Source organism: Spea bombifrons, chromosome 11 (genome assembly GCF_027358695.1).
Source record: "Spea bombifrons isolate aSpeBom1 chromosome 11, aSpeBom1.2.pri, whole genome shotgun sequence".
In the NCBI taxonomy this organism is placed as follows: Eukaryota; Metazoa; Chordata; class Amphibia; order Anura; family Pelobatidae; genus Spea; species Spea bombifrons.
Genome location: NC_071097.1, coordinates 30,631,382 through 30,649,054, shown reverse-complemented (window position 1 = coordinate 30,649,054; position 17,673 = coordinate 30,631,382). Strand labels below are relative to the sequence as shown.

The 17,673-nt window shown below is 40.4% G+C and overlaps 1 protein-coding gene across 1 annotated transcript in view; it reads left to right on the top strand.

The window, feature by feature from the left end:
- The window catches only part of SEMA4G (semaphorin 4G), an 82,483-nt gene that overhangs the window by 20,727 nt on the left and 44,083 nt on the right, over positions 1 to 17,673 (top strand). The window contains exon 3 of the mRNA XM_053450389.1: positions 17,102 to 17,250. Coding sequence (XP_053306364.1) covers positions 17,102 to 17,250 — 149 coding nt within the window. The remainder of the gene's footprint in view (positions 1 to 17,101; positions 17,251 to 17,673) is intronic.

The window sequence follows — 17,673 nt, the reverse complement described above, 5'->3', positions numbered from 1 at the left end:
GTTGTATTGTCTTCAGGGCCGCATCAGGGGATGTACTTGTCTACGATTTATTCCTGGGCTCTCGTTCGCTTTATTTTATTTTTTGGGGGGATACAAACCAAAATTAACATTAAACACTGTTTAGGTCCCAGTTAACTCATTCACAGCCTCTGTGATGTGGTTGTGAATACGTCAGGGGTTAAAATTGATGCTGCAGTGCCGATCATACCCTGGATCACGAGGAGTAATATATTCCAATCCCCCCTCTGTCAGCAAGAGTTGCCGTCGAAAGTTAATGAAGTGTGTAAGTGTGCAAACAAAAAATCACGCCAATTTTAACCATTTTTATTCCTAATAAATATTGTGCTTTGGTTTCAAACTAAGAAAAAGCGACATATCATTTATGTGGGTACGACAGCCCTCCTCCTTAAGGAGTTAAGCAAATATAGGGAAAATGGTTTTTCGAGCGCTGTAGCATGCGGTATTTATTTTTAATAAACTTGTCAAACTAAAATACAATATTTTGATAGCTGCTTGGAAATCAAATCGCTTTATTTCTGCTCGTCAGGCAGCGCTATGACAAATACATATGAAACGACAGAGGCTCTAATGTGTAATCAGGATCTGCATGGCATCCGCGCGTGACAGTAGAGAAAATGTATTTGTCCAAAATGTCATTTTTTGGCCTTAATTTAAAAAAAAATTTTTTAGAACCCCCCAAAATGATGACCCACTTATGTTATGCAAAGCCCACCCACGATGATCCAGAAAATATATAAAGCATGTTTTGTGCTCAATTGCCACCCGTTTTCAATCCAAGTCTCGATAGAGGTTTTTATCTGTATGGTGGCCTGGAATGTAAATCAAGGTAAGATGATCACATTCTCTAGATTCGATCTGGAGCTTCTCCGGGTCACTCTCCTCATTCTTTGTGGCAGGGGAACCACATCCAATTCTTCTCCAGTTCCCTTAGAAGAGGGAGAGTTCTAGGTCAACCCTGGGACGTTCCCAGATATGATATGATGAAGCTTCAAGAGTTGGTTTTCCACACTTTGCTGGAGTATTCCTTGCCCATCTCCACACTCTATTTCCACCCATCCTACAAGGTATTTATTTCTCTTTTTGTCAGAGAGAATTCCCCGGTGAGGGGAACTCTGATCTCTGACAGTCGGGGAAGGTCTGCGCGGTGGATGCAGACAACCCCCGCTGCTAACCGCACCTCCTTCCTGCTGCAGCGGAAGTTACCTACACGAATCGCGTAGACGTCTACACGCTGCCCCGGCAACACACAAAGGAGTCAGAAGCACCGGTAAGTTTGGAGGCTACCAGACAGGAGGATCCAGGTCCCCTGCAGCAGCTGGAGGGCCGCACGTTGGACACCCCTGGCTTAGTCCTTGCATGAGAAGCTCTCTTGTGTTTGTAGAAGACCAGGTGCTGGTAGAAGTTGGCGCAGTCACGATCAGAAGGCTTTCCAATTCCATGTATTAAGGTTTATGCTATTGATACTCTTTAAGATGTAGTTTAGAGGCACACAAATCCTTATAAATACAAATTTACAATTATTTAAAATGTTACATTTTTTAAACGAAGTATAGTGGATGAATTGTTTGGCGTTCTTGAAATAATGACGCTTCGTTTGGTTTTCCCAATAAAAATAAAATAAACAATTTAAAGCCATCTCTCCTCCAACTAAATATAACTGGTTAAATATTTCATGAAAAAGGAAGTATGCAGCTTATTGAAAAGTTATTGTTTCAAAGTGGAAGAAAATTGCCGCCGGCTCCAATAAAAAAATTATATCAGCTGCGCTCTTGAAAAGAAAAAAAATCTAAATGAAAGGTCGTCCATTCACACTTGTCAAGTGGCGTTTGGAATAATTTTTACTTGGAATCATTTTCGTCCTGTGCTTGGACTTCAAACTTCTATCTGCTTTTGGTGACAGATCATATATTTCTGTCCGAGGGTTTGTGTACTTTCCAACTTTCGGGCTCAATTGGTCTGACACCAGTGGCACGTGATGTGCCGTAGCGCTGCATATACAGTTTCCAGCGGTCCTGACAACTGGGGCATGGTAGGTAGGTTGATTGCGAAACCCGGAAGTTGGTAGATAAATCTCATTGTCTGGACTGTTCTTTATTGTAAGCGACTGGTAGTTATGGTATTGCCCAACAGAGATGTATAGATTTTTTTGGTTGCCCTCATTATAAGACCTGGTAGGTAATTCTGATTTGGGCAATTTTCTCTGACCTCCTTTCACCCCATAAGGCATAAGTTGTCAGCCTGTGTCAGGCAGAGACCCAGAGACGGTCTTCAAGTCGAAGGATTTTGTGAACCTTTCTTTAAAAACAACTAGTCTTCTTCCAGCTTTTGGTTACTTTGCACCCTAATGGTTTCCGCAGCTGGATCAACACTGAACCCCGTGGCACGTTACCTATGCCATTGACATTGAAGCCTGGCTTTTTGGCTAGGATCAAGTAAATGCCTTTAAAAAAGGGAAATTTGGTCCTCTGGTCTTAATGCTGAGATAGCATCTACATTGAAGAGGTCCTCTATCCAAGTACCAAGAATAAAATGTATCACTGGGGAGATTGATCTGCATGGTGTATGCGGAGGGGTGAACCAATGTTATATTTTGCTTTTTATTCTTTTATTTTCATTAATAGTGGGATTTAAGTGTTTCGCTGTAACATTTATAAATACAGTGGTTGGGCGTTAAAAGGATTCTACGTATTTTTGTAGAACGCGATACCTTGATAGCTTTGTACAGTTATTTTTATTATTATTATTATTATTAGCATACAGTCACTGGAAATTAAAAGAAGGCTAGTTTATACTAAATATTTCATTGTCTTTTTTTCTGTATGCATAGTTGCAATAATAATAATAAAAGGATTAAGATAGATCTTGAGCTCTATAATTGCTTATCATGTGAAAGCCAAATGAGAAGGGCCAATTAACAACACAAACAATAGGGAATGTATATTATATTAACATCTCTTGGCTTCCAAAGTTGTGTAACTGTCGGAAGAAGAAATCGCTCTGAGGTTCGAACCGGAACACTAAGCTTGGCTCGAAACAATGGGGTTTTTGGTGGATCAAACCACACACAAGCAATAAAACCGAGGTTCGCCACAGGCCATTGGTTCATTGCTTAAGATTATTTTTTCTTCTTAAAATGTTTTGTTATATCTTATGAGCAATTCTATTTTATGGTATTAGTTGTTGCTGTCGTTAAGCAGATCAGATCTTTTAATAATATAATGCCCCGTGAATCTCAAATTTTTGGCCAAAACGAATCACGAAACCAAATCTGGACCAAAGATTTAAAAATCGGTTCTACCAATGAAATAAATTCCCTTAAAATGCCGGCGCTCAGACTGGCATAACAAGAAATCTTCCCGAAGCTCGTGCGTCAGTATGCCAGAGATTTTATTACAACAGAATGCGGGATATACAAAGAATTCTCTGCGTAATGTTAAGGGTATAATATTATAATATTTAACCATTGACTTTAATGAACTCTTAGTCCGTACGAAATAAAATTCCCCAAATATTCTGGTACCTCCTAAAATTTGCTCAGTAAATCCTAGAGCCACAGACTGGTTTGGAGAGTCATCTCGTTTTTATGTTTCATTGACTTCAGTGAACATTAAATTAACACTTGTGTGAATAATTCTTGCCTTACCTCAGTGTTATCCCGCACTAAGTACTAAAACCATCAAGTCTACCCTGCTTCGAAAAGGGCAGATAATCTTATTTTAGTGCCCAGGGCTAAATGCAGTTGTAGTTTTTTCTCCCGGGTGAGAATAACTCGTATAACAAAGCCTACTGCTGTCCCTTATCTGTGGAAAAGATGCCTTTTAAATTATGGAATGGATTGGTGCTAAAATTATATAAATTGTAACTCTGATTAGGTATGTTGATTACATTGGCTCACGTTCTTTTCTCGTTTCACAGCGATCTTACTGCATTTACTTGACGTATAACAATTACCATTCACAATGCCATACCTCCCAACTGGTTTTCAGGCTGTCCTGGGTAGCTTCATGGAAGATTCAAATTCAATTTGGGAGAAAAAAAAAACAACAAAGCTTTAGAGAACCCTAGAAATTCATGTATTAACCTTTACCACCCTCTCTGTGAAGGTTAAGGGCACAGACGTTGGGTGGCTTCAGGGGGGTTTATACGTCTGATGTCACATTAGTCCAGGTTGTGAAAATCGTACCGACCCTGAAAATTTGGGCCAAACTGAAGAAATTTGAACCCCAATGAAGATGAAAACAAACAGTGATGAATTATCATAGTTTTTGAATTCCTTGTAGAATTTCCTGATTTGGTGGAAATGCGGTCTTCAAGGAACCAACTCACCCCACAGAGAAAGTAATTCATTCTCTCTCTCTCTCTCTCTCTCTCTCTCTCTCTCTCTCTCTCTCTCTCTCTCTCTCTCTCTCTCTCTCTCTCTCTCTCTCTCTCTCTCTCTCTCTCTCTCTCTCTCTCTCTCTCTCTCTCTCTCTCTCTCTCTCTCTCTCTCTCTCTCTCTCTCTCACCTCTTCAAAGTAGATAAAAGAGAAATGAATACTTATATATATAATGCAACGTAACAAAAACATATTAAAGTGAATTATGCTTATTAAGCAAAGGCTGCTTTAATATTCAAGTTTGTTTAAGGCTCTCTATTTAACATTTCCTGACTTATTTAAACCACTTAAAAGAAGGGTTGCTTTATGTACGTTCTGTACGGGTTCTTACTGGTTTATTGCTTCATCCTGTGCCTTTTGTTCTCAATATTTAATGAACAAGGTTTAAATTGAAACAATAACTTTTTTTTCCACGGTTACAGTAAAATAAAAAAAGGAGCGATTCGTGCTGTTGAGAGAATGGCGTATTTGGCAGATGTGGACTAAAAGTAAGACAGAAACCAGTTTTTCCTGAACGCTCAGTAGATTTCTCTGCACGTAAACCTCAAAAGAAGCATGAGGAGTCATGTAAACAAGCCGAAGACATGCCCTTTCTAGCACGCCTTAAACTCATTCCATAAAATGATCAAACACAAAACTGACGTTTACTATACACCAAAGTTTTATTACTGTGCCTGGTATTGCAGCGTGGTCCAAATGGCAGAGCCGTACCTAGAGTATTTGGCACCCTGGACAGATCCCACTTTAGAATGTAAAAACACTCGCACTCTTACTCATGCTCCCTCACACTCTTACTCACTCTCACCCACATCTCCCTACCATCTCCACCAGCTGCTTCCGTGTCCCTATCTCCAGCAGTTCTGCTTCTTCTCTTGCCTATTCTTCTGTATTCTTCCGCTTCTCCCCGTGTCTTCTTTCTTCGTCCGCTTCTCTGTGAACTCTGTGAAAGGGGAATTACTCCAAGAGGAAAGAATAATGTTCATTGTGCCCGGAGGCTCCAGCCTTTTGCGGAAGTGCCCCTGGAGGCCTCGTTCACGAAGAAGCGGACGAAGAAAGAAGACACGAGGAGGATCAGAAGAAGAAAGAAGACACAAAGAGGATCAGAAGAAGAAAGAAGACAGGAAGAGAAAAGAGAAGAAGCAGATCAGAGAGAGAGAAGTGCACAGTGCATTTTACTGTATAATATGGAGGGACTGTGCACTGTGCGCCTTTAAAACACAGAGCTCAGCAATGGGGGTGCTGGCTGCCAAGGGGCAGGTTAGGAAGGTCAGCTTCCCTTTAGAAAGAGTGGCACTTTGTGAAACCAGTGGCATATTTTGTCCACAATAGATCAGGGTAATAGGAGTTGTGGTTCACAACAATAATCAGAACATCGCTGCTGGTCCCTAAATCAATGGGAAGTAGAAAATATACGACACTGAAGATGCTGCCTGTGAAATCTCCTTCATCGGAGGCTAGCGCTGTTTGTATTCATAGGAGAGCATCCAATAACGACGCAATCCTTTGCATTTCATTTAAAAAATGAACATTGATTGCCATAGCGACAGAAGAGTTCCACCTGATCGGAATACCAATATAGCGTTTAGTAATTTGTTGCTGGATGAGATTGCTGATCCTTCAGAAAACCCACAGTAACTGGTTGTATGACATGATGTGACGGACAATGTATGTGCCTCCCCCGCCAATCAGCCTAATCCAGGGCTTGTCAGATGTTCTGTAGCACCATTCATATTTATGTCTTCTGGTTTTCACCATAATTTAAACCAAATTGGATTGTGTTTATGCTTTTGTCATGATCCAGGACGCTTCCCTGTTACTAAGGCTATGCGCACATACCTCCTTATTAAATTTAGTGAGGTTTTTTGCTTTTCTTAAAAAAAAAAAAAATAAATAAAAAAAAAATAAGTAATGTCTAAGTTAAATAGTAAAAGGGACAATGAATCCGTCCTATAATTTTTGTGCCATATTCCCAGTTTCCATTTGCCCCCCCCCAGCTATTATCCCAACTGGTGAGTTCCAGCCCCGGCTCAGCGAATCCTGCCGTTGGGGGAGGGGGTGTGCGCTTTCCTGCCATTGATTGTCCGCTTCAAGCAGCCAATCACTGGCAACAGTCATCTGATCATAGACAAGGAGGGCAGCTGTAGTAAACCGTCCCTTGCAAATCTGATACATAGTGATGATACAAAGTTACCTTTAGTTTTATTTCTCCGTCCAATAAAGTGGAGAATGAAACATAGTGACTTATTGTTTATTGCTACAATAATGGTGCTGTGAAATCTGTGAGTACCTAAACTCAGTTAGGGGGGGGACAATAAACCTTTGCGTTGGCTCTATGCGCTTAATCAAGATGTAATGATGCTGATTTAAAGCCAGGGATGGGGGGGGGAGTCTTTATTAATATAAAAAAATGCTGCATCGAGAGCATATTTCCTGCGATCATTATGCAGCCGCAGGACGGAGGCAGAAATTAATTTTGATGGTACAGATAATGCAAGTTTTCTTTGCTCCATTAGCAAGCTATGAAGATAAGCAAAAATGGAAAATAGATGTAAATCCTGAGATTTTATGTAAAACGACGCTGAACTAAAACAATATTTAGCAACAATTACTAGTTTAAACAGTTTTTTTTTTGTTTTGTTTTTTTTTAGCTCCTCGGTGTAAATCAGGTTTAGTAAATTTATTAAGATTATTTATATAATGTTGTGACCAAATAATAGCTGTAATTCTGGAATTTATAAACCACTTTTAGGGTTGTAGAACGAAAAACGCTGATTCTGCAAAACAATGACAGAGGGATCTCGGTCGTGAAGAATATTGATTTGACTTTCTGCTATTTAATATATTATATATATACGATAATATTCTGTACAGAGCCATGTAGTATGAAGGCACATTCATTACATTGCGTTCAGAGGCTGTCCAGGAGTCCTATTCGTTTTAATGTACCTTTTTTCCCTGTGATAATACATTTTCTGTTTCTCCCCTCCCCCAGCTGCCTGCATTGCAGGAGATATGTTCCCCGGCGTGCATCTCCTGCAGAAAGCGCGCATGCTTATATATCCCCCACCAACTATCTCCGGTGTTGGCTTGACCAAGAATTTCTGGTTGGAGTGCGAGACCTGTGTGCATGCGCACAACTGGCCAAATTGATTTTCTGCCAGTGATTATCTGCTTCTAGCAACCTGGGTATGGAGCTCTCCCCTTTCCGGAATGTATGTGGGTGGTCCTGCTGTCGGTGGGCGGTCCCGTTGATGTCAGTGGGCGGTCCCACTGAAAGCTGCCCATTTTTGGAGGGGAAGTGGGTGGGGCATGCCTCAATGCCGCTCCGGCAACCCCGCAGTGACCCGGAGAAGCAGCACTTGACCAAAACTGGTGAGAATAGTGGGGCATGGGGGGGGGTTTGTTCTGCTGCAGCTGACTTTGTCATATAGTTTTCTTTACAGGTAGAGAACGCATATTACTGTATTTACAAAATACTTTAATATGGATCCCTCGGTGGGACACAAGACTGTCCCTTTAAGTATCGCTCTCTGCATTTCTGAAAACCACTCTGTGAAACCTTTTGGAAATGTATCAGGCAATTGGATGGAGTCCGTTTCTGGATAATACTAAAGGCGCTCAACCTCGTCTTTGGAATTATTTATAAGGAGAATTATATGACATTGAACAGTCCTCTGCTCCCGTAATTCAATACAGAGAGGTGTGCGGGAAGCTTCAGGCTCGCTCCATATCCATTCACATTAGCACGTATATTGCTTTGACCTGTGTGAATGAAGGGCGCTTCCACGTGAATTCTCCTTAAGGGACAAATGGCTACTTCCAGTTTCCCAAAAATGGAAATATAAATGGCCTATTTAAATTATAATTTGGGCGTTATCTTGGTTTTGATCATTCTTTGATGCTCTCAGACCCACAATGTAAAGTTTTCTTGCTAATTTTAACAATACTTGATGACCTGAATACACTTGTTGTTGTTATAATCTCTATTACATGGATATTTGGATGTGTATTTCGGATAGGTGAGGTTTGGGCTTAGTCTTTTGGGCTGTTCTTTTTGTACAAAACAAATGAGCTGTCATTTAATTCTTTCTTTTAAAGGGTTAATCACATAAAACAGCTTCAGTTTATCATTTCCCTCTTTTGTGTCACATGTCAATCAAGCATTCCTTGATAAATGATGAATGTTACAACATTAAATAAAGTATTTCTGCAAAATGGTTTGGGAATTGGATAGAGGTAAGAATTATGCTTTTAAGGTTTTAATGGTCATAAAAATGCCATTCTACTAAATAGACAAATTCATTATTCAATTTGGGTCCAGAAGGGGGTCCTCAAGAATGGTTAGGCTATGGTATGTGCAGAAAATATCATGCTTCAACCTAAACTGACTGTTTCTGTAAGTTCTTCTTACAGAAGACAATATAAAATTATAATTGGAATTTCTGATAAAGGTTATATTAATGCTATTTTATTTATTCTTTAAGATATTCCATGTAATTAATGATTGGCTGGGTTCTGTTGGGACTATAATTAAATATAATATAGTATTTGAATTCACAATGTATGCAGAGAACCATTGGAAGTGCCAACTTCTGCATCACTAGCTAGACTAATCTATCCCTGGGGCCCCTAGGCCTTACAGTGTAGTAAGGTAACCATGATGGGTCAACTCCCGGGAACTGTGTATGGTGATACTATAATGGTAGACAAAGGATAGATGCAAACAAATCTATTACAGCGTATGTGCACAATGTGGAATGTGAATATCGACCTGTTAAATACACAGAGACTTTGCTTTTTAAACTTTGGTCAAGGAAAAGTTCCCCGTAATGAAAACTATGCAGTAAAGCCCTTAAAACAAATCAATATGAGAGTTAAATGGCCATTCATTACTATATCTATTAAAAAAAATGAAGTCTTGAAGATTTGTCTATTGTTCCTAATAGGAGCAATGCACCTACAGTGAGGTCGTCATAAGTTATGGGACCACTGGTGGTCTGCTGAGGCCGGAGTGGAAAGCCCTGTGTATGTACAACCATGTCTTGTCCCGCTTCAAATGAACATGCTGACCAGTTGGGCGCGTCCATGACGTGGGCCAAGTAACCGGGAATCATTTCCAAGGCTCCATCACACTTGGCCACTGAAGCATACTTGGTTTGCCAAGCTCATGACTTCCTACTTAACAGAACGCCAAATAACAGGAGCATTCTATTCATTAGCACACACACATTCACGTTTATCCTAAATAAAACAATGTTTATGGTGATCTGAAGCTTTTCTTTGTCACAAACCACTGCCTTTCATCAGTCCGGTTTCAGAGGATAACGACAGAGCCGCTTCCTCCTCCAAAGGTAACTTGATATCAGCCACTTAACAAATCATTGCAGCGTTCTTTTGGAATTAGCCTGTTGAGGACACTGACTCATAAAACATTACCCAGCTAAGAGTCACTATTTTACTCTAAAATCAAAGTAAACAGAACGGGAAGAATAGACGCCTATTAATCTTAAAACAGGCATTTCCTGAATGTCTGTGCACTGAGTGTGGTTCCTGATGTTTCTTTTGATTACCTGTTGTAAAGAAGGGTATTTAGAAGGAGAACCGCCACCTTGTAGCCCGGGGGGCTTCCTAACATTCCTTGGTGGGCTCTTAAGACGCCCTCTGTGTGTTATCTACAGCAGGAATGGACAGTACTGCATTCTCAGTTGTCGTAATACCCAACATCAGTTGGAGAAGTTTAGGTGGCTTCTCCAGCACCGAGCCAGTCCCATTAATTTTCTGATTATTTTTTGAATAGAGAAAATAGGAAACGTTATTAAAGTCCTATATCCGCGTTGAATTTTGCAGGAGTGCAGATAAGCAAAGATTAATAACACATTTTCCCAATTCCATGAAGCTTAGCACTTTTTAAAGGCCGATGAGTAATGAAGCGTGGTAAAGCTTCTTCAGAACATAGTAATTTAGTCCAATTATTGTGATCTGAGGCTGAGAGACTGATTCGGGAGATCAGCGCGGGAGACATCTTTCTCACTCGGTGTCATTCCTGTGGGCAGCCATCGTGTCCGTGATGAATGAATTAATAACACCGAGGACTAGCGTATAAAATCTACCGTACAGCTAAGCCACTTACCTCTGACTACGTATCTATCATCACACTTAATAGTAAATTGGGGGTATGAATCAAGAGAGTCAAAGATCAGCAATCTGATGGAATTGTCAAAAATAACAGATAAGGGTTATAATCATGCTTTTTTCGCGCATGTATTTGTACTTCTGCATACTCAAGTCTGATACGGTAGATGACTGCTGTATGATTATACTCTTTAGGATCAGCTTCCCGGGAAGGAAAGAAACACCTTCAGGTTATTTTATAGGAGAGAAGGCGTAACTGTATCCCAATATTTTTACTATGCAGAAAAGGGTAACGGAATTGATGTGGGTTTCGTCGCACCCTCTCAATGGCTGGAAATGCAAGAATTCCTCGCCTGTGCAGAAATACATAGAAACCAGTTTGACTCCATATCATATAAGACCACGTACCGCCTGTAACAATAGACTCTGAGTGTTCGAGGCGTATTTTCCCTAAGGTTAGTTATTTGCATGGTACTTGGTTTCGAAAACACTAAAACACGTTAGAAAGATTAGCCCCAAACACAGGGATGGAGAGACACCAAAAACGACATCAATAAAATGCCCCCATACCCAGGGAAAGGGGAGACGCCAAAAAAAAAACTTTAAAAAAATGCCCTAAAACCCAGGGAAGCAAAAACCCCTGATATGTGTACAAGAAAAAGGAAATCCTGATATGTATCCTGCTGTGAAGAGGTAGAAGAATGAAACTCAAGCCCCACTGCTCCCGTTGGATAGAAAGGTAAGTAAGGACAGTAAGGATGTGGAATTCTCTGCCGGCAGAGGTAGTTTTATCTGAGTCTGTATGTACAGATGTTTAAACAGCAACTGGATGAATACTTAAAAAAAAAAAAAACAAAACATAATATTCAGGGATATAATATTTAAATTATGGGGAATCAGCTTCTTGATCCAAGGAGAGCTCTGACTGCCATTTTGGGGACAAGAAGGATTTTTTTTCTGGTTTGTTGCAAAATTGGGAAGAGCTGCAAACTGGATTTTTTTTTCATTCTTTTGGATCAACAGCAATTAACAGATGTGGGAAAGGCTGGACATGATTTTTTTTCAGCCTATATAACTATGTAACTAACTATTTAAGGTCGTGACTTTGAGGATGTTGGGCTTTCAGGGAATATATAGTTAATGGGTTTATTTCTTGTTTAAGGGTAGTTTTACCCCCAAAAGCATGACGGGGCACCTTCCTGCTTCAACTATATTGAGATTTGGGGCCTCTACTGTGTCTCAGATGAGATACGGGCTCATTAAAAAGTCCATGTTTAAATACTCTAATGCGCATGTTCCCATTTTAAACCTGCAGTGCCAAAAGCAAACATGCCCTACCCATACATGTGTGGGATTCCTGTACTCACAAGTTGTTTCAGTAACTTCATGTACCCAAGGAAAGAGAAGTACCAAAATACTGTTTGTATAGAATGGGTTGGTTAAAAAAGAAAAAAAAACCCTAAACCCTAATAATAAAGTTCATGCTTGATTATGGTTTTATAACACTTAATTATTAAACGTCTTAATTGCCTCATTTTTACAATTGATAATTAATGCCATTTTAGACTCATTTTGGTAAATGTGTCTGGAACCAGAACCAGCGACCCAGAGACAGAGGCTCTGCTGTTGCTCAGATTCCTTCCTCCTCCATGCCCCTGTCCCGTATATCTCAGGATCCTGGCATACCTGCTGCTTATTCACTAATAACAGACCGCGCATGTGCATTACACAGGAGTTTGAAACTACCTACACCGGAGCGGCAACGAGGCTATCCGGACTGTCTACACACAACTCTATGCCTAAGAGCTGACATTCTCCTTATACCAATACTGCAAATGGTTTAATTACATTTGTGTTTTAATTGGATTCAATAAAGTTGGTTGAGAAAAGTGATAGGAGTTAAAGTTGGCGTCCGTGATGCTTGCTGCTAATGATGTCAGAAAGGAGAACGATGGCCTGGAATCCTCACAGGGTTCTATGAAGCTCAAACAGCAGATTGCAAACGCAACAAGTATATCTCACAGCGCGGCCGTGGAGGTGGCTTCATAACTGTGGATATTCTCAAAACTGTGGATTATTGGAGATAATGCGGACGGTGACATCGATGTCCTTCAACAGCAATAAGACCAGGCTGTGCGAGGACGATGTTTATGATGGAGATTATTGGTTTATGGCTGCCCAGAGCAATAATATCAGCTCTGGGACATCTGGCATGCCCTTAAAGCAGCGCGCTAATACCATCCGCCCGCAGGTGGATGAAGAAGAAGACATCAGCGCCCAATTGGCCGATCCCGAATCTAACTGGGCATTGGAGAAGATCGCTACCAACAAACTGCTCCAATGGCTGGGCAACTTCATCCACCGGAGATGCTTTCGGCTCATATTTTTAACACCCGAGGAGCCGGTCGTCTGGATACGGAGCGTGGAGAGGGAGCTCATCGCGGATAAATGGCAGACAGACAGATTCTTAATACCATCGAATATCATTTTTCTATACATGATCTGCCGAGACGTAATCTCCTCCAGAGTCACCACCAAGCAGGAGCTACGGGAGATCCTCATGATTTGTCTTTACGTCACCTATTCGTACGCCGGTCCGGAGATCTCGTATCCCGCCAAGTACTTCCGTAGAGGCGCGCGGAACGAAGACTTCTGGGACAAATGCCTTTCTGTGATTGGATCACTAAGTGGCGAAATGGTCCGAATTAACAACGATCCGATCTTTTACGCCAAGACTTTTGCGAGCCTGAAGGCCAAAGGTGGCCGTTGATGCCGGGAAATCAGAGCCCAACCAATGAAGAACATCTCGTGGCATCCCTTCTTGATTCATATTATTGTAATAATAATAATAACTTTCCCGTTACCCATTATCCTATACTGATTACTATACATAAAAAAAATTTGAAAAATATATCCTTTTAGTATTTCTTGTGTATATTTGTAGGTTTTTGCAAGACATTAAAGTGAAGCATAACACAAAGTTACCTCATTAATGGTCTTCAGAAAGTGAACCCTGAATTTTTGGTTTTGGTCCATAATTTTCATTTCGGTGCATCCCTAGGATAAATAGAACTATTTCATTTTTTAATTATCCAGATTATCCTGAATTTGTAGTCACAAAACGTTCTAGGCCCAGAAATCAGTGAGAGGAAAAGTAAAGGTTTTGTGTCATTTACTTTATTTTAATCTGCATGTTTTATTAAAGGCCATATTTTCTCACAGTGAAAAATGAGTGCGGCCCACGCACGCATACAATTCTGATGAAGTGGCCCACTGCAGAAAAAACTTGGACACCCCTGTTATATATGAACCTTTCCTGATATATTTTGGGGGACTTTCCATCAAACTCTGCTCTCCAGTGCTTTTCGCCCTATATGGTGTGTTTAGAAGCCTTAGCGTTTAATTAATCGGCTCCGGCCCTTACCTGATGAATGACGCCATTGTACGATCTCACGCGCTGTTCCCAGAATTTGACTGTAAAACTCAAGGGAATTTTTCCTGCTTATTATAACAGACTAAAGCGAAAATGATTATTGTGGGCAAAATAAAAGTTATTGCTCCCTTTAGCTCGAACGATGTTATTTGCTTTATCCAAATTCACTCACGGCATCCGGTATTTATACGGGAATTAGAGCTGCTGAAAATATGAAGTCCCCAGAAATGTATAATTCGAGTCATTTGAATGTGGGGACATTATCATAATTGTTTTGACTTGCAGTCATGAGTCTAATATGCCCTTCGTACCATACAAGCAGAGATTTCTTCTTGTCCATTATTGTTTCCGTAATTCTAATTGTTATGTTATATATTACTTTTTACCCGATGTACAGCGCCGCTGAATGTGATGGCGCTATATAAAGCAATACATAATAATGAAAATTAGCACAATTACCTAACTCCTGATAGCCCATGCTCAATAGAAAGGGACGCGGGCAGAAAGTCCCGCTGAGGTCGTGGGACACGCCGCCGTTTTAGTGGGTAATGAGTATCAGAACGAAGGTTCCCAGGTACGAGCGTGAAGCTGCATGAAAGATATCGCCAATGCTGGTCAAAACTTGCTTTTTCAAGCAATTAAGAGTCTCTATCAATAAGCAGTTTTGTTACGTTACCATGGAAACCTGTTTGCAAATCTAGAGGACAGGGTTGGACAAGAGTGATGGAAAATCCAATTTATGGTTCTGCTGCAAAATAAAGTAACTTTAGGTTGATATTCATCGAGATCTAATAATTGCCGTAGGTCTTTTAAGATCAGAATCAAAAGATTTTTTGATTTCCCTTACAAAAAAATTACTGCAGTTTTTCTGCAGTTTTTTGGACATGAAAAAACTGCAATACTGTACTTTTACTGCAGTATTACTGCACGTTTACTGCAGTTTTACTGCATTTGTACTTCACTGTACTGCAGTTATTTTTGTACGGAAGTACAATTGCAATAAAGCTGCAGTACATTGAAGTACAATGCAGTATAATTGCAGTAAAAAAAAAAAGCGCAGTAAATACGCAGTAATAATACAGTACAGTGAAGTACAAATGCAGTAAAACTGCAGTAAACGTGCAGTAATACTGCAGTAAAAGTACAGTATTGCAGTTTTTTCATGTCCAAAAAACTGCAGAAAAACTGCAGTAATTTTTTTGTAAGGGTTTGCTTTTCTTTTGATTTTTCGATTTATATCATCAATCGCGTTTTGTTTTATATTTCCTTTGCTCCTTTGAGATGAGCCATATGTTATATTTGATGTTAAATACTCCGTTATCAAGTGATTATTGGGATATTAAAAAATGATTTATTACTTTTTGATACAAAGTATTCCTTCAAGAATTATGAGAGGATCGCGTGCCAGTCGTTAACATAAACATGGAATTAGTGATTTCGTGAAATTTAAAATTGAAGAATCCGCTGCTAGATATTTATTTTAAGTAAATTACAGAAATGAATGAGAATGAAATCTGGACCATTTATTTTTTACTGATAGATCTTCTCGGGGCATTGAGTCAGAAGAGCATTTATCGGCCATGGGGGCCGCAGGACAGCGTTTGCCAGGCACACAAAAGAGGATCCTGGATTTTCTCAGTCCGTATCCCATGATCAGTCATGGGAATTAAGTATTCTGCCCGTGAATGTTCTGGATCTGTGAGCCATCTTTCCCCCCTCCAGCTACACTGCTGCCCAACCGGCAGCCAACATGAACACCGGCAGTGTCTTAACCCTGGCTCGATATCCATAGAGAAACATTGCTAAGCAACCATGATGAGTACAGCCACGGGGAAGTGTCTTGCTGTAAGATGTACATTTCCCGTTGGCAACGAGATACATAGATTTAACCTTCTGCTTGCCAAAAGGACACAGAAGCTTTCCACATTCTTTTCTGGCTGGGCTGGATACATTGTTACACCAACCGAAGTCTCTTCTTGTTCCTCCTATTGTTTCGGGCCAAATCCTTAACGTGATATTTTCGTTTAACGGGAGTAAAAAATTGCACGCCAACTGCACAAACGCATTAATTAGACCTGATGTATTGATTTCACAGGTTTCCCTAATTATGGGATTCTCTTGCCGTGATAGCGTCAAATAGATTTTTTTTTCTCGTATAAAACATCACTATCCACGTTAATGGCTTAAAATACAATAGGTACATTAACTGCAGTATATTTTATGACCCTTCACCTACCCTAGTAAACATTTTATGCTTTTTCTGATTTCTTTGCCTGGCAACCAACAATGCCAAGTAAAACTGCCACCTTGGAAAATGTAAAGCGTATCAAAATTTTATAGCATTTCTCCCACTCTTTGCGAAACTGTGTACACAAACGCTCACATATATATTATATTTATATTAAATGCAGGCAACCCGGAGCTCTCCTCTTCTGGGAGGGTGGCTTTATTAAAGGGTAGGTGAAGGTAGGCAGGGAGTAGGCGGAGCAAAGATACAATGTGGGCAGGGAGTAGGCGTTGCCGAACACATTACTCACTCTGAATTTATTTGTATTAAAAATACATTGCGCCTTTTCTAAATCCCAAATCTGACCAGGAGGCTGGATATTTTGGGTGACTTTCCGTGCTCAAACACCACACTGAGCTGGTGCTTTATGGCAATTCTAATGAAGTCCTTTGCTTTATAGATTTTCATTGCCCAGGTTGTCCGGCAGGGTGGTTAAGATTGAGCCATTCTATTGTTTCTCCCAGGCAGTATGATAAGGTATGATAAGGAGTCGGAGTGTTTGTCTAGTAGATTGGGCTGAGATAACAGAGCTATACAAATGACTAATATGCAGAGGCCTGAAAACATAACTAAAGAATTAGTTTTTAAAAAAGAAAACCCTGCATTCGTTTTAAAAACTTTTTAATCGGATACTTGTAGTCATGCTGGGAGTTGCCCCCCTTTATCCATTCATAATCAGGTTGATATGATATCTTGGATTTTGTCGGTAGCCTCCTCTGTTTGCTATGAAGTTTCATTGCCAGTCAATAAACTGCTATTTCTCTTATTCAGTATTAACTAGAGTGTGGTCCCCCCCCCCCGGATGCTTCTGAATTCCAAGCCCGGTCTAAAGTTGAGGTTTCTCTCCCGCAGAACTCTCGGACGTCAGACAGTTCAGCGCTAATGTGAAGAATTACAGTACTCTGCTCCTGGAGGATGACAAGGGGATTCTGTATGTGGGAGCGAGGGGCGCTATCTTCTCACTCAATTCGAGTGATATCTCTCAGAGATCGCAGAAAGACGTAAGTACTGCCTCAACCCGCCATGCATATTATTTTATGTATTATTTGTTAGCGTTACTGTGTTCGGAATGGAAGGGATAATGGTAACACTTCCATCACCCCCCGCGTTTCTAATCTTGGTTTAGGAGGCGCTAATGGATGCTACAATCTAATCCCTTAACGAGAAGTACCATTCCGTCTATTAACGATGCATGCGGATGTGATTTTTGCTCTACGGATTTAAAAATGTAGTTCGACTCAAGCGGCTTGGCTTTCGAGTCTTGATACCAAATGCTCAAAAATCTACTACCTGAGTAAATTGTGCATAACTTTTACTGGGTGTATAATTATACCCTTATACCCAAAAAAAAGTCATCAGTCCGGTCCACAAAGATCGTCAGGACTTGTCCACGCATCATCAGCCCCCCCCCCCCGAAGAAGAAG